Source organism: Ictidomys tridecemlineatus, chromosome 11, assembly GCF_052094955.1.
Source record: "Ictidomys tridecemlineatus isolate mIctTri1 chromosome 11, mIctTri1.hap1, whole genome shotgun sequence".
Classification (NCBI taxonomy): domain Eukaryota; kingdom Metazoa; phylum Chordata; class Mammalia; order Rodentia; family Sciuridae; genus Ictidomys; species Ictidomys tridecemlineatus.
Genome location: NC_135487.1, coordinates 12,142,300 through 12,163,108, shown reverse-complemented (window position 1 = coordinate 12,163,108; position 20,809 = coordinate 12,142,300). Strand labels below are relative to the sequence as shown.

General features: G+C 61.0%; 1 protein-coding gene and 1 non-coding gene across 4 annotated transcripts in view; both read left to right on the top strand.

Moving 5' to 3' along the window:
* Positions 1-973: 973 nt before the first annotated feature.
* Iffo2 (intermediate filament family orphan 2) overlaps positions 974-20,809 on the top strand; it is a 42,673-nt gene continuing 22,837 nt past the window's right edge. Inside the window, exon 1 of one of the 3 annotated variants that reach the window (XM_078025435.1) lies at positions 974-2,004. In XM_078025435.1, the coding sequence (XP_077881561.1) occupies positions 1,349-2,004 (656 nt within the window). In that variant the 5' untranslated portion in view covers positions 974-1,348. Of the gene's footprint in view, positions 2,005-11,574; positions 11,757-20,809 lie in introns of those variants that run through there. The other 2 variants (XM_078025434.1, XM_040287994.2) reach the window with 2 other exon arrangements.
* Positions 3,428-3,499, top strand: Trnaa-agc (transfer RNA alanine (anticodon AGC)). The gene has a single exon. It is a non-coding gene; the product is annotated as a tRNA-Ala (tRNA).

Genomic DNA, 20,809 nt, shown 5'->3' with positions numbered 1-20,809 from the left:
AGATGGAGAAAAATCTTTGAAGAAATGAATGAATGAACGCGCCCCCCCTCACTGGTTCTGCCCAGGTGCTGCAGCTAGGGCGGTTGGATGGGACAGATCCCCATCTCTGGGCTCAGCAGCATCTCAGATAAGAGAGCAGTGGTGGGGAGGTGGTCAGTAGCTCAGGGGACGCCAGAAGGCCCAGGCGCGGCTGGCGGGTGTCATTCTGAGGGTCTTTGCTTTACTTTTCCTGGCGCCCCTGGCGGCCTGGAGCCTTTGTGAGTACTAGCCCGGGTACTAGCCTGGGTGCGAGCAGGCTCGCAGTGTCCAGGCAGATCTCGGGACTAAGAGGCCCGCAGCCAGCAGCCCAGGAGCCTAGGAGCCGGGATCCGCCGCATGGGGGACGTGCGGGCGGAAGCGCTGCTTTAAGCCGGGAAGGGCCATCTAGGCTGTCCCAAGTCGGAGTGGGGGTGGGTGCCGAGGTACCTGCGCATGCTGTGGTCCCTCAGCCCTTCCAGGCCGTGGTCCTACCGCCGTGGAATTTTGGGTAGGGAAATTTGGGATGGGAGAGGTCAGAGAAATGGGGCCTCCCCAGCGGACGAGATGGGGGAGGGGAGTCCCTAAAGGGGGAAGCGAGCGCGGCCGAGGCTGCCGGCCCCTTTAAGAGGCCGGACTGGCTCTGCGGCGGTTCCAGCTAACCAGGTCCCTGGTGCAGGTCTGCGGCCGGCGTTCACCGGCAGAGAACCCGAGAGGTGCGGGTTAGCAGGACTGGACGCAGGGGAGGGCGTGGTCCAGCCGGGGAGCTGGGAGGAGCCAGAGCTGCGGCAGCCGGTCCACTGCGCCAAGAAAGCGGCGGAGCCGGGGGAGTGGGAGGAGCCTCAGACCTGTGGGCGTGGCCCGGCCCTGCGGGCCTCGGGGGAGGAGCTTCTGCTCAGGGATCGCCGCAGAGGGAAGAGGGGTGGGCGTGGCCAGACCGGGGGCGGGGACAGCGTCTGCAGTGGGAGGGGCCGCCGCAGAGCGGGTAGTGCCGGCCGAGAGTCCTCTGCGTGCGCCAGCCGCGGCCCCCTCACAGCGTCTCTGACAGCCCGGGCGGTGGGACCCGCGACCCTTACTGGTCTCGTGCAGTCACCCTGGCCTGCACCGCGGCCCGAGGAGCGGCCGCGTCCCGTCCTTCGTCTCGGCGCCCACATCCGGGGGCAGTCTAGCCGGCCGTCGCCGCGGAGGCCGCATCTGGCGCGCATCTGGAACCGCCCGGCCGGCCGCGCTGGAGCCCGCGCCTGCCCTGGCCCGGCCGCGCCGGGAGCCCTGCCCGGAGCTGGAGCCTCACCTGGAGCCGCGGGTCCGGGGCCCTGAGCCACGCAGCCGGCGCATGGTGAACTCGCTGCTATTCGGGGAGATGGCCTTGGCTTTCGGCTGCCCGCCGGGCGGCGGCGGCGGCTGCCCCGGCGGCGGCGGCGGTGGCGGTGGGGCCGGACCAGGGCCGTCGCCGGTGACGGCAGCGCTGCGAGACGACCTGGGTTCCAACATCCACCTCCTCAAGGGGCTCAACGTACGCTTCCGCTGCTTCCTGGCCAAGGTGCACGAGCTGGAGCGGCGCAACCGGCTGCTGGAGAAGCAGCTGGAGCAGCAGCAGAGCGAGCGGGATCGGCGGCTGCGCTACAAGACCTTCTCCCGCGAGCAGGCGGTGCAGACGGGGCCTGAGCTGCTGCGGCCACCAGTGCCTGGCGGCGGCCACGGCAGCGGCCCGGCGCCCGGCGCCAACGCCAATGCCGTGGCCCTGGGCTGCCTGCCCCCCGGCGGCGGCTCGCACCCGCAGCACTACGGCCGCCTGCCCGGGACCATTTGGAGCTACACGCAGGTGCGGCGCACGGGCGGCGGCGGCGTGGAGACGGTGCAGGGCCCCGGCGTGTCCTGGGTGCACCCCGACGGCGTGGGCGTGCAGATTGACACCATCACGCCAGAGATCCGCGCGCTCTACAATGTGCTGGCCAAGGTGAAGCGCGAGCGCGACGAGTACAAGCGGAGGTGAGTGGGGCCGCCCCTCCCCCGCCTCTCCCTGGGAGGGGGCGTCCAGGTCCAGGCAGCTGCGGAATGTGTGCGCAGGAGGGCAGGGCGGGCAGCTGGTCCTGGCAGGTGGGCTCTAAGCTGTGTTTGCAGAGCGCTATACAAGCGCTGGGAGGACTGTTATCTAGATCAAGAATGGGGGTGGCGCTGACTATGGTTGGGGATACCTCGGCGCCGTCACTGGTCCACGCACGTTGTTTTCTATGGGACGTAATAGTCCGCGGTGTTGTAAGTGATCTCATTTTTGTCCTCTTGGCGGTGCAGACTGTGAGGTAGCGTAACCCCCATTTTGCAGATGAGGAAGCTGAGGTGCAGAGATGCCAAGTGACTTGACCCAGGAGACTGGGCTAATACCCGGTGAAGTCAGGATTTGATTCAGTGACTTTGCGCCTGGCTAGTCTGTCTCCCAACCTAGGTATTTCCCCAAGGATGTGGGAGATAGGCTCCCTCCCTCAATGGGTGAAAAGAAAAAATCTCTTAACTAACCCACTGCCTTTGTTTTTTGAGTTTAATGATATAATGTGTGTGAAAATGGACGGATCTTTCCCTACCCCGCTGTCTTGTTCCAGTTCCATAAGGTCCAGCTCCCTGGGCTGGAGAACCATAACTACATCACACTGGCCATGAGCTTTTAAAAATGCCTTCTCTTCTCCACGCTTCCCAAGTCTCGTAGTTTACTGAGCCCCAGTGAATTCAGCCCTAAAGGTACCCACCAGGAGATAACCTTGGATCTGAAGACTGGACATTAGTGGACCCAGACCACAGACTCTGGCTAGAGGTGAGGGACACACTGCTTGCAGGACTGGCTAGTGTGTTCCTGCCCAGTCCTGATTCTCTGGCTGGAAAACTGACATTGCTTCCGGCCTGTGTCTTGATTGACAATAAGGTCTGCTTAGCTTTCTGATGAGTGGGGTCTATCTGCTGCATCTCAGGCCTGGATGGGGGAGGGGCCTCTGGTCCTGGGCTGCTGTCTCAGACGTGGACAGCTCTGCACTTGGAGACATGGCTCGGAATCCAGAAGGACTTTTCGTTCTCTCCTTAATGTCTGCTGCAGGAGCGGGACAAAGTCTCCTTCCTTCATCTCCCACTGAGCAGGCTAGCTACTGGGAAGGATTCTAATGCCGGCTCCATCACTGGCCAGAGAGATGGTTAAACCACTCGCAAGCCCGTGTGCTCATCAGAGAAATGGGAATAGTGAAATACACCACAGTGCTTGAGGGCAGAGTAGGACTCTGCTGTTTTTTTTTTCAAAGTACAGGGTAAATGAGGGGCCGGGTGAGGTGGTGCACTCCTATAATCCCATCTACTCGGGCCGCTGAGGCAGGAGGATTGCAAGTTCAAGGCAGATCTGGGCAACTTAGTGGAACTCTCAAAATAAAGAGCTGGGGGTGTAGCTCAGTGGGAGAGTGCTTGCCTAGCATGTGGGAGGCCCTGGGTTTAATCCCCAGTACCTCCGAAAGAAAAGTTAACCAGGTGGATTCGTTAATGATGACAGACGGGCTGGGGATGTGGCTCAAGCGGTAGCGCGCTCGCCTGGGATGCGTGCGGCCCGGGTTCGATCCCCAGCAGCACCACATACCAACAATGATGTTGTGTCCGCCGAGAATTAAGAAAAAATAAATAAATGTTAAAATTCTCTCTCTCTCTCTCTGTGCCCCCCTCTCTCTCACTCTTTCTTTAAAAAAAAAAAAATGATGACAGACACTTTGTCCAGCCAACAGGAGCAGAACTGTCTGGAGCTGGCAGTGCAGGGTGGTGAGCTTCCTTCTGGGGTTCCTTTCTCTCTGGAGGACTTGAGAATGGCCTGATGCTTTTATAAGGAGGCCACCCCTCTGGCCCTGGTGATCAGCCCTGTCTGGGCGGGTCAGGGTAAGATGCTTTCCTTGGTGAAACTCAGGGAGGGATGGGCCGGTCCTCCTGTCTGCTGCTGTTGACCATGTCGTCATCGTCATCCCACAGACTTGCCTTGTATTTGTCTAATGGTGTGTGTGCTCTGCAGACCTGGGTACTAGGAGATGGGAAGACTGTGCCCAGTCTTGGAGGGAGATGGGTTGGCATTGAGCAACGATCTGTTCAAGTTGCACCCAGGGCGTGGGATGTGATGTCAGCCTTTGGCGCTGGCCTGGAATGAGCCAGCGCTCCTGGGGCAGGTGGGGTGCAGGTGTCCTTCTCTCTGCCTTTCTGGGGTGCGTGCATACCTTCCCGACCTCCATGATTGTGTGCATTGGAAAGAACCATCTTTTCTGAAGTTGATTCAGGCCTCATGTTGGATTTTTCCAAAGTGAGCAACCCCCCTGCCTGGGGCGCAGTTTCCCTCCCTGTGAGCCAGGTGCTTGGGCTGGAACTGTGCTCCTTGCAGTCCTGGATTTCTTCAGCGATGCTCTAGGGGTTCCTTGAATACTTCACTCAAATTGTTTTAAAAAAGTGTTACAAAAAATGTCACAAAAAATGTCCTTAACAGCTTTGTTACAATGTTAATACAGTCACAAAAAATGTCCTCTCTTTTAAGTTCTTGGTGTTGACTTCCTGGATTCCACTAATGTGTAACTTGTTCACAGTTGACCTCAAGGTCCCTCTTTCCCCTTGTCTGTCTGTCTGTCTGAGGGTGTTTCGAGATTCCCATGCAAACCTCGGAGAGCTAGTCCCTATCCCAGCCCCTTACCTGTGTGCCTCAGGATTTCTTTCATCTTCTGCAGCCCAAACTGGAGATGGAATCCAACTGGATGTGGAACTGTCATCCCTAGTCCCCGTCCTCGATGTTAATGCATCAAAATAGATTAATGGTTGCCCTGATTGAATTGAGAATAGGTGACTGTTAGGTACTTGAGCCGACAATAGAAATGTAAATATGTAAAATTCTGTTTTTATTTGTTGATATATTGGGGTTTCTCATAAGAATTTTCTTGGGGGGGGAGGAGGGTAGATATATGATCAACTTAAAAAAAAAAGTTTAAAAAACAGTGGGCTACACGATTTCAAAGGGTTTTCCCAGCCTTGACAATATGAAAGTCTGAGTCGAAGCTCCTGGCCGACCTCTGTTCCCCTTCCCACCAGAGGAGCCACGGTCTGGGAGATGAGACCAGGATCGGCCACTAAGGCCTCTGCTCCGCCCAGGAAGTCTAGTGTGGACTCCTCAGTGGTGACCAATGGAGGGAGCCTGTCTAGGAAAGGCATGTCCCATGTGCCTGTGGTCACCTGGAGGAACCCACAGCCTCAGGGGCCCGCAGTGGCTTCCTGGTGTGTGCAACTCAGTGTTCTTCAAGCTGGGGGCTTTTCGGGTTCCACCTCCATGATTTGTGGCCCCATTCATGTGCGACCCCTGTAGGGGTACTTAAGCGAAGTAGCTTAACGGCTTTATTGAGGTCTCATTTGCATATCATGGAAGAAAGTCACCCATGTGAAGTATATCAGTGACTTGAAGAAAAGGTCCAGAACTGTCAGCCATCTGCACAGGCCAGATTTAGAATCCTCCATCCCCCGGGCACGCTTCGTGGCTGTGGGTAGACGGTCGCCATCCCTGCCCGCTGCACAGTCGGGACCTGCTGTCTGTGTGTCCATGTGCCCTTCCTGGACATTTCACGGTGGTGGCTTTGGGCTCTATGTCGTCTTTCTTGTCTGGTTTCCGAGGCTCACGAGTCCTTTCCTTGCTGAGCAGCGTGTAAACCACACGGCTCATGCGTTCGCCTGCCCCTTCCACTGTCCCTCTCAGGACCATCCGCGGTGCTCCACCACGTTTAGGGAACATGTGCCCAGGCAGAGCTTCTGGCCGCGCTGCCCCGCCCTGGCCCTGCTCACCACTTCTTTGGTTTCCCCTCGGCCCAACCAACCATTTACCACGTGGGAAATGTGGTCACCGAGACTGTAGAGAGCGCAAGGTTGTCAAGCGTTGATTTGGAAACCAAAACAAACACACTCCTGTGTCCCCGACCAGTGTCACCAAAATATCCTGTTCTGAGTTTGCAAGCTGGGGGCTTTCCCCTGGGAGATTCCTGCTGAACTTATCTGCACTTTAAACAGGAGAGTTTTCTCAGTTGACATCAAGGAGACCTGGATTCCAGGTCCAGTTCTACCACTGTGTGCTGTGTGACCCTGGGGCAACAGCTGCCCTCTCTGGGCCTCAGGTCATCCACCTTTACGGGAAGGGGTTCCTTTGGGTAATCCCTTCAGCCCGCTCTGTGATTCAGGTCTGTGACACAAAATATAGGTTATGGCGATTTTTCTGCCCGATCTTTCTGACGTGTGCTTTCTGTGGTCCTTCTTTGTTCTGGGCGTCCCTGTCCCTCTTGCCTCTGCGTGGCTGGAGTCCGGGCTTGGGGCATAGGCGGTGCTCATGTGGAGCAGTTTAAACAGTTTGGCTCTGGAAGCAGGAACTTTTTGAGTTGGTTGAGAAAAAGTTCCCTCTGAGAGCGTGGTGCTGGGGCGGTGGCCCCGGGCTGTGCTGGCCTGGGGTCTGGTGCTCCTGCAGCCCTCCTGACTCCGGGCCCAGTGTGATGGGGAGTGGGGGCCTAGTTCCCTTCCGAGCAGGTGTGTGTGAGGCTGTGTGTTTTCCCTTGGGGCCTGGGGTGAATTGGAGGGTCACTTGAGAGTCAAGAGGGGCCACTGTGCTCACCGGGTGCCTGGGCGATTCTGGGGACAGTGGGAGGCTGTGCCGCGGGAAAGGACCCTGTGTCCATCTGACTCCCCAGCGACTGCACAGTCTGAGGAAGTTCCCGTCTGGGCTGGGCCGGGCCAGTTGGGGCTTTCACTTTAGAGGTGGGGAGACCAGGGCCCAGCCTGAGCCCAGCAGGACCCCCAGAGCCGGGTTCCCTGCCCTGACACCAGCTGCTTGCAGCCGGCACTTAGAAAAGGTCCCTGCACTTTCTCATGTGTCTGTCTTGAGCATTTTTATTTTTTTTAAAATCCCCTTTCTGGGGTGGGAGGAACTCTTGTCACAGCTATTTCTGACCTTGAGCCGGAAGGGGCTGGGCTGTCAGCCAGAATGGAGGTCTCCAAATTGGATGGTGAATGGGGCAGCTGGAGTGTCCCCTGCCTTTTCCCGTCATGCCCAGGGAGGCCCTCCAGCAGGTGGGTGCTGGCCCCGGAATGCCCGGCACCAAAGGCTGCCCATAGCCCCCTTCTCTGCCGCTCCGTGGACGCTGTGTATCTCTCTGAAGCTCCTTCGCTGCGGATTCTTGCTTTCTTTCTCTTTTGGTACTGGGGATTGATCTCAGGGGCCTTGACCACTGAGCCACACCCCCAGCCCTGTTTTGTGTTTTTTATTTAGAGACAGGGTATCGCTGAGTAGCTTAGTGCCTGACTTCTGCTGGGGCTGGCTTTGAACTCATGATCCTCCTGCCTCAGCCTCCTGCCCAGCTGCTGGGAGTACCGGCCTGTGCCACAGTGCCCACCTGCCATGAATTCATTATTTCCAATTTCCCTTCAGGGGCGGCTTGGTGTGGTACAAAACAGTTGGAGTCCCTGCTGTGCCACCTTCTGTGTGACTCTGGGCCAGTTGCTTGGCCTCTCTGAGCTGCCTGAGCTAGTGCTGCCTCCTCGGTATGGAGGGATTCTGGTGTTGCTCCCCCAGGGCTTGGGAAGGAGTTAATGAGCTCCTGAGTGAGGGCCCGGGGCCTTGGAAGCTCCTTGTGTGTCCTCCTCTCAGCCCACCCCTCTTCCCCTGGCAAAGTCTCTTCCCTTAATTTATGAGGATTTCTGGGCACAGCCCTGGACTGCCCAACAAATCCATCTCGGGACAGTCGCTGCGCTGTGTCCACGGAAGGCGCCAGAGGTGGTGCTGGGGGCGGACGGAGAAGGGCTGAGAAGGGCTGCCGCTTTGTCCTGCTCTCTGGAGGGCCTTGGGCCTACTCTGAGCGGTGATTTGTGCCTCCGGAAACCTCTGCTCCCAGCCCTTTCTCCCAGCCGCCTTTTGAAAACACAGCGAACCCCCGTCGAGGCCCTCGGTTGCTGGAGAACCATGTGCCCGAGTCTCTGGGCCGGCCTGGCATTCTTCTCTCTGGGGACAAATTTGGGAAGGATTCTCAGAGCCTCCAGCTAGAGGAGGGGTGGGACCCGGGTCCCAGAAAAGCAGAGGAGGAAGCCGGAGACAGCTGACACCGAGATTCCTGCTGGGAGGAATGCGGGCGGGGCTCTGCATGGCCACCGGATGCGCGGCCCTGCCCCCAGCACGTGTGCACAGTCGCAGCTCTCCGTGCAACACGCTCACGTGCACACGCGTGCACACGCACCCTCCCCCGGGCTCTCTTTGGTCCAGGCCCGAATCCCCCCACGTGTCGGGTTTGAAGGACACAGAAGGGTAGGCCGGTCTGAGCATGCCCTTGCTGCGAGCAGCCGCATCGACTTCCAGGAGCATTGATCGCGGCGCTGCTGGTGACAGGAGGGCGCGCACTTTGCACTCGCAGGCTTGGGATTGGACTCCGCGGGACACCCGGCTGTCACAGATGGTGGGAGGCTGGGCGGGCCAGGAAGCCACCGTCCCCTGCTCAGGCTGAGGAGCGTGACTTCTTCTCTTTGGGGGGGGTCCCCAAGCGCCCACCTCTTCCTGCCTGCAGCCTGGATCCTAGCAGCGGGATTGCCCACCCATGGCCTGGGCGCCATGGAGCCGGCGCCTGGGCTTTCTTCTTTGCAGAGCCCCCTCCGGGCGGCCAGAGTCCACGCTGAGTAAATATTTGCGTGTGAAGGAGAGTCTGGCTGCAGCAGGCAGTAGGCACCCGGGGACAGGGGACATAGAGATGACACAGGGATCCAGCTGTGCGTGGAGGGAAGGATCAGCAGACCCGGGATTTAGTCCCAGCGCATCAGCTCCGTGAATTCAAAAGAAGCCCAGTGCCTGGTGCCCCATGCCTGGGCCCAGCCCAGGAGGGAAAGGCTGAGTGAGCGTGGGCTGGGCGCTTTGCCTCTGGGTCTCAGTTTCCTCATCTGTGAAATGGGGATGCCAGGTCCCGTGGTCTGAGGTCGTGGGAGGAGTCAGGAGGCCCACAGAGCTGCAGAGCGTTTTGTGTGTCCATGGTCAAGTTCCAAAGAGAGGTACTTGGGAAGATCTCACAGGGCGGAGAGGGAGCTGTGCCGGCCCTTGACGGGGCACCTGCTGGAAGTTGGGGTGTGGTGGTCCCCACGTCCTCTGCCTGCAGCCTTTAAGGGTTGTGCAGCCTCTGGGCCTTGCCAGCCTGTGGGTGCTGGGGGGCCCCGGCCAGATGGGGCTGGCCAAGCTCTGGGACTCCCTGCCCAGCAGTAAGCTCCCTCCCGCCCACGCTGGGCACAGGGCTCCTGGCTTCCTGGCAGGATGTGGTTCTCTCTCTAGTCCCCAGCACAAGAGAAGGTAGTTGGCGCTGGGTTGTGGCTCAGCGGTAGAGCGCTCACCTAGCACGCACGAGGCACTGGGTTCCATCCTCAGCACCCATAAATGTAAATTAAAAAAAAAAAAAAGAAAGCGAGAAGCTAGCTTCACCCAGTGATCAGCCTGGCAGGGGCTGCTGGCTCTTCCGAGGGTTGCAGCCTGGCTGAGCCCCTGGGTGGTGGCCCGGGGCTGCTGGGATCCTGTGGAGTCCAGATCCCGTCCACACTTGCCTGAGGTGTGGCTGGAGCTTTGCCTTGCCCTCCCGGGAATGGCGCAGTGAGGGGTGGGCTTGCGTGGCCCTGTGAAGACTGTGTCCTCTCTGTGACTTTGCTGGATCACGCACCATTTAATTTCTCACACCCAAGTTTATCCCTCTATAAAACGGGGTGAGGTTTCTTAGGAGTTCTGCTTCCTGGGCTGGTGTAAAAATCAGTGCAGTCGTGTGATACGAAAACATCTTGGGAGAGGATTTAAAAATAAACCAGTTGGACTCAGCAGCTCCTGTTTATTGAGCACCTACTAGTGCGAGGCCCTCAAGCTTCTGTAAATAATAATAGTAATCAGCAGAGAATCTCCAGAGGAAGGAAGCGATCGCGCTCCTCTGACAAAGGAGAGGCTCAGAGAGGTGAAGACGTCCGTCCTGCGCCTCACAGGGAGTCCTGCCTGGACCTCCAGACCCCAAGCTCAGTGCCCTTCCTGGATGTGTGTCCCATGCCACCTGAAGGCTAGTGAAGGTGGAGCCTAAAGCAGGCAGGAGGCAGGCCTGAAGCAGGGTCTCTCCAGCACCTGTCACAATATTGCCACGTGGGTGGCAGAACAGGAGGCGGTGGCTGCGCTAGGAAGACTTTCTGCTGTCACTTTACAGTAATTCTTTCTTGAGAAGCAAGTAAATCGCGGTGGTGGCAGGTGGCGGATCCCCCACCCCTGCTCTCTGGAGGGGATCCTCTTGGGGGTGGCCGGGGTGGGGGGAGCACCGGGTGAGGGAAGCTCTGGTCAGCCAGGGAGCAAGGCACAGCTGGGCAGTGTGGCCGGTGGGGGATGCACAGGGAACGGACACACACCTGGGTGTGGCTTCCCGTCGGGTCTCAGGTAAGCCCCCGGCTAAGGCAGATGGACACCAGGCTCAGGGCAAGTAGCTTCGCCCACGTCCACAGCAGAGCCGGGCCGGTTGAGACTGGGCTCTGGGGTGTGCTCCTATTGTCCTGCCCAGCCCCAAGGTGTCCCCAGAACAGTGACTTGAGGGTCTTCACTGACAGCCAGGAGGAAGCACTGGGCATCGGGGGCAGGATGGAGGCTGGCCTCCGCCGTGGGCTGGGGACGCCTGACTTTTGCTTTTGATCAGCGCCGTGAACTTTACCAGGCCACAGGGAACCTGTTACCGTCATTTCGTGCCTCTATGGGGGAAGACGAGACTTCTGGGTGTGGTGTCTGAGAAGACAGTGGCTGGTCACTCACTGCACCAGGCCCCGTGCTGGGCACCAGGGGAAATGGACACAGCCCCTGCTCTCCGGAGCTCAGAGTCTGGGGGCGAAGGGAAATGTCATACCGTGCGGCAGCATCACGGGTCAGGCACCTGCTCAAGTAGTGCCTGCATCCCAGGAGCCTGATAAACACTTTTTTTTTCTTTTTTGGGTACCCGGGATTGAACCAGGGTCCCCTCAACCACTGAGCCCCATCCCAGCCCTATTCTGCATTTCATTTAGAGACAGGGTCTCACTGAGTGCCTTAGTGCCTCCCTGTTGCTGAGGCTGGCTTTGAACTGCGATCCTCCTGCCTCAGCCTCCTTACAGGCCTGTCAGGAACATTTGTTAGTTTTAATTGGTTAAACAAGTATTTCTGGCGTTGCCTCTTGGCCAGGCTCCATTCAGAGCAGTTCACACACATTGAGTCCCTGGAACCTCACGCTGAGCCAGCCCTGCGAGTGGGAGACCATCTCGCCCATTTTCGAGGTGCTGCACACTTGTCGCACACCCCCTCTAGCCTCTGTTTTCACGTCTGTGAAATGGGGGTGCGCAGTCTGCTCTCACCAGGCTGTTGGGCTCTGGCCTGGGCAGAAGCCCCTGCACGTGGCCATGCGGGGAGGGGCTGTCTCCCAGCTGTGACCAAGATGCTTGCTCAGCGATCTCTGCTCGCGTGCCCTGACTGCGGGATGTGTGAGCTCACACAGCCCCCACGCGCTGTCTGCTGCCGGGTGGAGAGAGGCCCCTGCAGTGGGGATGGTGCCTTCCACCCTCTTAATTGGCCATTTTTATTACTCGGATTATTTTAAGACAGTTCTTGGCTCCCTGCCTCCTGTTGACCATCTCGGGGGAAGGGAAGAGCTGCTGGTCTTAGTGGACCTGGTGAGATTCCCCGGCAGACAGACTCCTCTCAGGGCCAGGTCAGTACTTCTTCCCAGGACCCTCCGGGGGCCTCTCTTTGCTCAGCCCCCTCTGGTCAGGGGAGGAAGGCCTCCTGGGGACGGGCAGGGGAAGCTCCAGGAGAAGCAAGTTGCTGTCAGCACCAGAAGGTCCCAGAGCTCCGTGGGAGCCTGGCGAGGCCCGGGTGCCCCAGCCTCAGGAGTCCAAAGCCCCTGGGCCTGAGCAGGGCCAGTCAGTGGGCCCGCTGGAGAGCTGTGCCCGGGGCTGTGGTCAGAGCAGAGGAGGAGGACGGTGCAGAGGCCTGGAGGGGGGCTGTGGGGCGGGCGGGCACCGCTGCTGTGCCCAGCTGGTGTGGACTGTCCTCCTCCACTCTTCCCCTCCGTCCTCTTGGCCTCCCTGCTCTGGCCACCCCGGCCCCCCTCCTGCCCCTCTTCCCCTTCTTCCTCGTGCTGTCCTGGTTTCTGCCCTGGTGGCCGGCTCTCACCCCGGCTGAGCTGGGCCATCCTGTCCCCCAGCCAGACGCCAGGCCGCTGTGTGGCTCTTGCTGCCGGGGCTCCGAGCCCCCTGGGTGCTCACGTCACGTCTGTGTGTACGTCTGTGTGTACGTCTGTGTGTACGTCTGTGTGTACGTGTGTGTACGTGTGTGTACGTGTGCGTGTACGTCTGTGTGTACGTGTGTGTACGTCCGTGTGTACGTCCGTGTGTACGTGTGCGTGTACGTCTGTGTGTACGTCTGTGTGTACGTGTGCGTGTACGTCTGTGTGTACGTCTGTGTGTACGTGTGCGTGTACGTCTGTGTGTACGTGTGCGTGTATGTCTGTGTGTACCTCTGTGTGTACGTGTGCGTGTACGTCTGTGTGTACGTCTGTGTGTACGTGTGTGTGTACGTGTGTGTGTACGTGTGCGTGTGAGCACGAGTCGGGAGCCTCGGTCTCGTCTCTGGGGACTCAGAGCCCTCCAGGTTGGGGCCTTGCCTCTGGCCACCTCTGGCCACCTCTGGCCACCTCTGGCACTGTGGGCTGGGCCCTCAGCATCAAGGTGAGGCCAGGAGGCCGGGAGGTCAGTGCCCGCCATGGGGGCCAAGGCCTCGGTCACACGCAGGTGGGGGGCAGGTGGGGGCAGGTGGGGGCAGGTGGGGGCAGGTGGGGCTGGCCTGCTCACCTACTCCCCTGGCCTCCCAGGTGCCTGGGTCTTTCAGCCCAGAGGGCCTGAGTACTCCCTAAGGTCATTTCATCCATTCCGCTGCCTCCAGGCACGGCCATTCCCGCCATCCCCCGTGAGCAGATGTACCTCCCGTCCTTCTGACCGACCCGGGGGTTTGTCTTGCTGTGTTTCTGTCTGCCCCCCCCACCATGACCACTGTGCAGATGAGAACAGAGAGGCCCATGGGAGAGAAGCTTCCTGGGGTCACACAGCAGGGGGTGGACCGGGCCTCCCACCCTGGGGCTGCCGCCTCCGTCTCCCAGCAGCCCGAGCACTTGGGGGTGAAGAGCCACCCACCAAAGTCACAGCCCAGGGCGTCCCCACGGAGCACCCTGCCCCTCCAGCAGACCCGGGTCCTGGGGCTGTGGGGCTGTGGGGCCGAGGTGCCCTCGGATGGGAGGTGGGGTTTGTGTCCTTGGCTTTGGGCTCCTGGGGTGGTGACTGAACCGCTGTCCCACCCGCCACCCAGGTGCCGGTGAATCGTTTCTCTGCCTCGGTTTCCTCTCGTGGAAAACTGCTGGGGAGGCCACAGGGCTGCTGCAAGCCACCCAGTGGCTGTCCCGGCCCCCTACCTCCGGGTGAGCCCTGGGTTGGGGGCTGGAGTCTTGCCTGGAATGCCGGAGCCGGGTGGCCCACGCCAGGCCTCCAGGCCCCCTCCAGACCCGGACGTCGCTGCTTTACGTGACAGTGGGCTTCACCCTGCCTTGAAGGCCCACCCCCGCCCTGGGCCCTGGGAGCTGGGTGGGCAGCTGCGGGCAGAGCTGGCATCTCCCTGGTGTCCTGTGCCAGGGACCCACCCCCAGGTGGTCGGCCAGTCCTTCCTGAGCCTTGGGCTGCGCTCGCTCTTCCTGGGTGCCCGCCGAGGGCTGGGACCGCCCGAGCCTGTCCTCGCCTGGCCTCCGTTCTCCCGGCTGTCAGGTGGGCTGTTGGCCTTAGCTCTTAGGTTGTCCCAGGGCTGGGAGGTGGCGTGTGCTGGGTGCCAGGCATGGTGCGGGCACCCAGCTGCCCCCCGGGCTGCCCCCGGGCCGCGGCACTGAGAACTGCTACTTCCTGTCCTTCCAGCTGCACCCTGGCCTTTTGTGTCCGGGCCTTCCTGTCCCCAGCCTGGCCAGCCCGCGAGAGGTCACATCCTCCTCCTTCCCAGCAGACCGTCGGCGCAGAGTGACCGGGAGGGCAGGACCCCGAGGTCAAGGCTGTGTCCGGCACGGGGAGTCGCCTGGAGCCTGTGGCTTCCAGGTGGGCATGGACGGGGGCGGCTGTGCCTGTCCCCGCCTCCCCGGGAGGCCACAGGGTTGGTGTGAAGCTCATGGGCAGGGGCCGGCTGGGTCGGAACCCGCCTCTGGCAGACAGCTCACGGGAGGACTTCCCAGGCTCACTCTGCCAGGCTGAGAAATGGGCTCACGTCCCCCGCCCGCTTCTCGGGGGCGATCTAGGGCTGGAGGCAGGGCTCCCCGGCAGCCAGCCGCCCCTTCCTCCTGGATCCCATCAACCAACGCCTCTTCAGGGACGGCGCTGAGCGCTCACTCCCAGACCTTGGCAGAGGGTGACATTGAAGGCTGGCTCGCCATTGTTCTCCCGGGTTGACGTCAGGGCAGAGGTTTAGGGTTTCGGCTCTGAGACAAAGGCCTCCTTGTAGCTTCTGCCAAGTTGAAGTGCAGGCACGTCACCCCCAGGTGGGAAACCAGGTAGAGGGATCGAGGCGGGAGCGCCAGGAGCCTGGGAGGCCCGGCTTGGCCTCAGCTGCCCAGGGAGGAGGCAGATCTCACGGTCCAGCCACACCCCATGCGCTCCTTTCCCACGAGGTGCCCAGAGCTGTGCAGACGCGCTCCTGAAAGGGAGGGGAACTGGCGCCCCGAGTACAGGCGGGGAGCGGAGTCTCCCAGGCAGGGGGACTAGGTACCTGCTGCAGCCGGAGCGTGCAGAGCCTGCAGCAGCGCTCCGACTTCAAGGATCAGCCCGGGGCCCAGCACAGGGTGTCACTTCACATCCAGCTCTGGGAGGGTGTCTTGGAGAGCCCGGATGCAGTGAGGCCACAGCAGACAACCTGGTGGCTTGGGGGAGCCAGAGCTGACCTCTCTGTCCTCAGGATTCAGAGTGGACTCCCTGATTGTGAGCATGTGTGTAGGGCCTGCGGTCTGCCCGATGTGTATGACACGTGCTCAGGGTAGAGGGGGGACCGGATGCTGGAGAGTCAGTGGTCACTGATTCCGGGGGGGGGGGCCATGTGGGCAGGCATAAGGAGCCATCTCAGAGGACACCTAGGACCTTCTGCTCGTCTTCAGTGTTTTCCCACTTGATATTCATCCATCTGTCCATCGTTTTGGGGGTCCCTGTGCCCAGACCCTATGTTCGGGCTTTGTGATGGTCCTAAATGAACTGGGTGCTTGCCAGTTCCTGGGGAGCTTTCCAGTTGACTGTCAAACAGGGCGGAAGAGTGCTAGAGCTTCAGTCTCCCTCTTTCCCTTATTTCAGAGAGGGGTAGCGACTTGTTCAGGGTTGCCCAGCGAGGGCTCATCAGGTATGCAGAGTCCAGCCCTCGCTCATTTCTCTGCCGTGCTGACCGCTCTGGCCCCTGGCTGGTAGCCTTCTTACCCAGCGCTCACCCCCTGCCACAGCCGATTTGATGCGTTCTTCAGCTTTTCTGGAATCCTCCACAACCTCTGCTCTGAGACATCTCTGAGATGCCCGCTGCAGCCTCGCTTGGCTGTGCCCTGCCCTGACACGTCGCCTTGCACATCCGCAACAGGAGGCCAACTGAACCCCGAGTGCGCATGTTCCTTGCAGGCCCCAGGGGGTCTCTGAATCTCTCTCACCTTGAGGTGGGGACCATTGCAAATCCTGCTTAAAAATTTTCCTTCCAAGAAGAGCATTCAGAGACTGTCCAAGACATGCCGTCCCTCATCCTTTTTCAGCCTTTTCCAATGGGAAGTGCTTCCTGGTCTCTAGCCATGATCCTGAATGCTGCATTTCCCCTGGCTTGGTTCTCCTCTGAGCAGGGAAGTGGCTGGACGTCACCCCATGCCCCCCGCAGCCCTGGAAGCGTGTGCTTGTCTCTCCACCTCCTTCACCCTCCCTCTCAGGCCTGCGTCTCAGACAGGGCGCTCTGGGTCGGGAGGCTGGACCCTTTGGGATCCCGCAGGTTCCTGGAGAGGCCCGGTCCTCCTGTGTGGCGCTGGGGTTTGCACCCAGGGTGAGCCACGTCCCCGGCCCACGTGCCTCTTCCTGCTGGAGTCGGGGCCCTCTGCACCGGAAGTGGCCCGGGTCCCGCCTCTCCGGATGGGGAAACTGAGGCCCAGAGAGGCTGACTCCCTGCCTTGGTCCGTCCCATCAGCGTGGCCGAGTGGGGTCCCTCTGGGGCCGTGGCATCCTTGCTGTTGGGGCAGGGGACCTTCCAGGTTGGTGGAGACGGTGGGTGGTCGGGGCCCAGACGGGGTGAAGCGTCCTGGGCCGCGCTCAGGTGCTGTGGCACCTGCTCCCTGCCTCACTGTCCCGTGGCTCCCTGTTGTCACACGGCCTCCCAGACTCCTTTTTGGCCCCAGGGAGGTCCTCGTGTGTGCGAGGGGGACACTGTTTCCGCGGCCAGGGCAGGAAGGGGTTAAGTAGCCCTGCCTGCCAGGGCTGGACGCCCAGCTGGTGTCCTGGCGGCCATCTGGCCTGGCAGACACCACACTGCGTCCCATCTGTCCCAAGGCAAAGTCACCAGGAGGAGACCCGTCAGAGTAGGCATGGAACCTGCTGTCTGTCCCCGCTAGGCCGGGCCTGGGCAGGCTGTCCTCTGGCCACTCGCCCAACTGCCCCGGAGTAACTGGCACACAGGGTCTCCCCAGGAGAGGAGAGTCAGCTCGTGCAGACAGGCCCAGAGAGGTGCAGAGACAGGCTCAGCGTCACACAGCAAGCCAGTGCCAGTAGAGTGGGTCTCATGGGGGACACTGCTTGCCCTGTGGCTCCAGCTCACCCATCAGTAGAGACCGTGCAGGGTCCGCTGTGTGCCGGGCAGTGGTGACTGGGGACACGAGGCAGCGCCCCGCGGGGAGGAGAGGCACATCCCAGCCTGGCGGGGGCTGTGACACGTTTGCACAGCTGGACACGGGGCTGCTCTAGGAGGGACATGCTAATCCGAGGCGCTGTGGTCCTGTCGTTCCTCACAACCCAGGGGGGTACCGTGGTGACCCCCATTTTACAGATGAGAAAACCGAGGCTCAGAGAGGAGAGTCACTTCGTGGGACCACCAGCTGGGGGGCGGCCGAGGTGGGCTCCCTCCAGGTCCGTCTGGTGCCTCTGGAGGTGGGGCAGGCTGGGCCTCACTTCTTCCCCAGGTTGGCTCCTCCCTGGCTCTCTGCCCCGGCCTGTCTCCTGAGTGCCACCAGGGACCGTGTGTCAGGAGGACGAGGCTCAGGAGGAGAGTCCCCAGGAGGGTCGGGGTGAGAAGAGGAGCGGTGCTCTTGCCGTCCCTCGGCACAGCTGGAGTTGGTGGCCCTCTGACGGGCCTTGGGCGGGCTCCCGGCGGCATCCGGGCAGCCCTGGGGGACTCGGCTGGTCGGCCCTGTCTTTCTCGAGGCCAGCACTCTGCCCAGGGTGGGGCTGGACCAGGCCGTGGGGGCCACACAGGGTCCGCCGGGGCCTGGCAGCCGGGCCCAGGCCTTCAGCGCTCTGCTCTGGAGGTTTTGGGGCGCTGCAGCGTGGCGTCCGCTCTGATCCCTGGGGCTGAGCCACACCCTCCTCCACCTTCTCCCTTCGGTGTGAGGCCACGGCCCAGAGAAGCCAGGGCAGGCTTCGGGGTCAGGCAGCCCGGCTCCCGTCCAGCTCTGCCTCCTCGCGGGGCAAGAGAAAGGGACCCAGAGCCGGGCAGGTCAGGGCTCCGTGGGTGTTGGGTGGGGGCCGGCCCCCCTCGGCCCCCTCTGGCTCGTGTGGAGTGGGGTCGGGGTGAGCCGGTCAGTCACTGATCCCCCTCTTGGCACGAGCCACTGCAGGCGAGTGGCTGTCCCCGCTGTGTAGAGCCGGCCCCTTCCCGGCCAGTCACGACAGTCACATGGGGCCGTCCCCACCCCGCCCCACCCGCATTTGCACAAACCCCCGGGTAACTGGCGGCCCTCTTGCTGTCCTCCCCCAGGGACGGCCAGGAACGCTGTCCTCCCCTCGCCAGGTCTGAGCCCCTGCCTGGCTGTGTGACCTTGGGAACGCCCCTCCGCCCCTCTGCGCCCCAGACTTCGTTCCGAGGGGCCTGGACCTCTGGTGCTGGTCCTGGTGCTCGGCCCGCTCCTCGCTGTGCTCTTTTTGCAGCGCTGGGCACTCGAACCCAGCCTCCACCTCTGAGCTACACGCCCCAAATGGCCCAGGCGGCCTTGAGCTTGCCGTCCTCCTGCCTCAGCCTTCTGAGTCTCTGGGATCACAGGCAGGCGCCCCGCCCAGCTTCTGTGCACTTTTGTCACCTCACTGGGGCCACATGTCACCCTCATCGAATGCCCGGGGTTGTCCTCCACTGTACCGCCCTGCGCTGGGCCCTGGCTCCAACGCGGAGCCTGGTTTTAAACTGGCGCTTGCCTGGCAGGCTGTCCTTGGCCACCGAGCCCTCATTTGTCCAGCCTGCAGGTGACAAGGGAGCCTTGGAATCTGAGGCCGTTGCCCCAGGCTGCTGGGTGAGTGACGTGGCCCCCTGCTGAGCCACTGTGCCCTGCACCTACCTGGGGGCCGCTCCGTCACTTGGCATAAACAGTGGACAGATCCAAGGTGCACATTAGGTTCCAAAATAGCCTGGGAGTCTCTGTTTGTCTCCAGGCTGTAAACACGTCCCTGGGTGGTGCCCAGAGCCCCTGCTGGCTCTGGATAGGGCAAGAGCTGGAGCCCAGAGGGGAGGGCTGGAGGACCCTGGGAGGGGGTGAGGGAGAGGGTCTCTGGGGGCCAGAGAGTGGGCTGTGTCACCAACATTGCCACCCCCTGTCCTGGCCAGATGGGCCGGGCTTTGACGTGGGAGGAGGGCCGCAGAGCGGGTCTGGCCTGGGGACGTTGGGAAATGGAGGCTGCCGGGCGGTGGCGGGGCCAGCTCCTAGGCCAGTCAGGGCTGCAGCAGCCCTAGGTTGCGTCTCCCTGGGGACAGCCCTGGAGGTGACACTCAACAGGCCCCATTGTACTAGTGAACGCTCATCTGGCGGCTTCTGGGTGCCACCTCTGTGCTGAGTTGCGGCTGTGCCCTGGAGATGGCCTGATCTTGCAAGAGCTGCGTGAAGTGAGGGGGGCCCGCAGGTGGCAGGGGACCTCCGTGCCCACTGACCGGGGCCTGGTCCTGGGGGAAGTCAGGGTCACCGACGGGGTCCTGAGGAGCCAAGAGACACGGGAGACAAGGTGGGGGGCGTGGAACCTTCTGGGCAGAGAACGCCGCACACCCAAAGGCCTCCCGCGCCAGGCTGGGCGTGCGGCGGGGACGTGGCCGCGTCTCGCCCACACTGTGTGGCCACTTGTCCCAGGGCTTCTCGCCCATCAGGTGGGACCTCTGTCCTTTCAGAGGAGAGGCGTCCGGCCCTCAGTGGAGGAGCCCGATCTCCCACCCACAAGGAAGGGCCGTGTGTGGAGAGGCCACGTTTGGTTCAGAGGGAAACTGCAGGAGGGGGGCACCCGGGTTCTGCGTTCATTGACTCCCTGGGCGTCGGGAGCCCGTGTGCGGATGCGGGGAGCGCTGTTCCCGGTGCTGCCCACCTGCACACAGCCTGGTCGTGCCCACACGCCATCCTTGGAGGACACACTCAGAGCATGTCCAACCGAGAGCTGGAGAGGCCACAAAGGTGACCTGCTCCGAGTCCGTGTCAGGCACCAAGGTGTTCTCAGCAGTGCTGTTTGGGTTGCTAGGACTTGGGAGTGACAGCGGGGGTCCCACTAAACCCACGGCACCCCACCACCCGTTGAGAAGGATGCCGCCAGTTGTGGAGTGGAGCCTCGTGGCTGAAAACGACATGCTCTGAACCCACTTCTGCTCTCTAAAAAGCTCACAGGGAAAAGCTGGGCAGGATGTGCCCCTAGATGTCAAGGGTCACCCAGGGAGGGGACTTGGTGGGTTTGATCTTCACCACCCCACATCTCCTGTGTAACCATTGTAAAACACTCCTGCAATTTAGAAATTTAGAACCAGGGGTACATGAGTGGGTGTTTTTGTCTTCTTAAAAATTAAATGGTTTTGACTTTTTGACCAAGGATACATGACATCATTCAAAACTAAAAAGAAATGGAAGGGGGGCTGGGGATATGGCTCAGTTGGTAGAGTGCTTGCCTAGCATGCACATGTCCCTTCTTGGGATCCATCCCCAGCACCACCAAAAAAAAAAAAAAAAAAAAAAACCGAAAGGAGTATATGTATTGGTCTGTTTTCTGTTGCTAATACAAAACACCTGAGGCTGGGTAACATTTAAAAAAAAAAGTTTATTTAGGTCATAGTTTTGGAAACTGAAAATCCAAACAGGGTGGCTCTAGATTTGACCAGGGCTCCTTTGACCATGTCACATCGTGGCAGCAGCATGTGTGAGAGGGAGTGACCACATGGTGACACGGGAAAGCAGAGAGTGAGGAGGGGCCAGGCTCTCCCTTGTCTATGACCCTTTGAGCAAACCAGCCTGGGGTCCCCTGAGACCCATCTCAGTCCCTCCTGAGGGCAACCCCCAAGGACCTCACCAACTCCCGCTAGGCCTCGGCTGTCCCTCTGAGGTGGGGCTCACGGAGGACCAGACTTCCCACGCACCATCCGTGGAGGACACGAACCGTGGAAGCGAGGACATTTTGACACTCTGTGACGTGGATGGCCCTGAGGACATGGTGCTAGTGAAGGTCCTCCCTGCCTAAGGCACCGAGCGGAGCCCAGATCTACGTGGAGAAGGGGCTCCAGGGC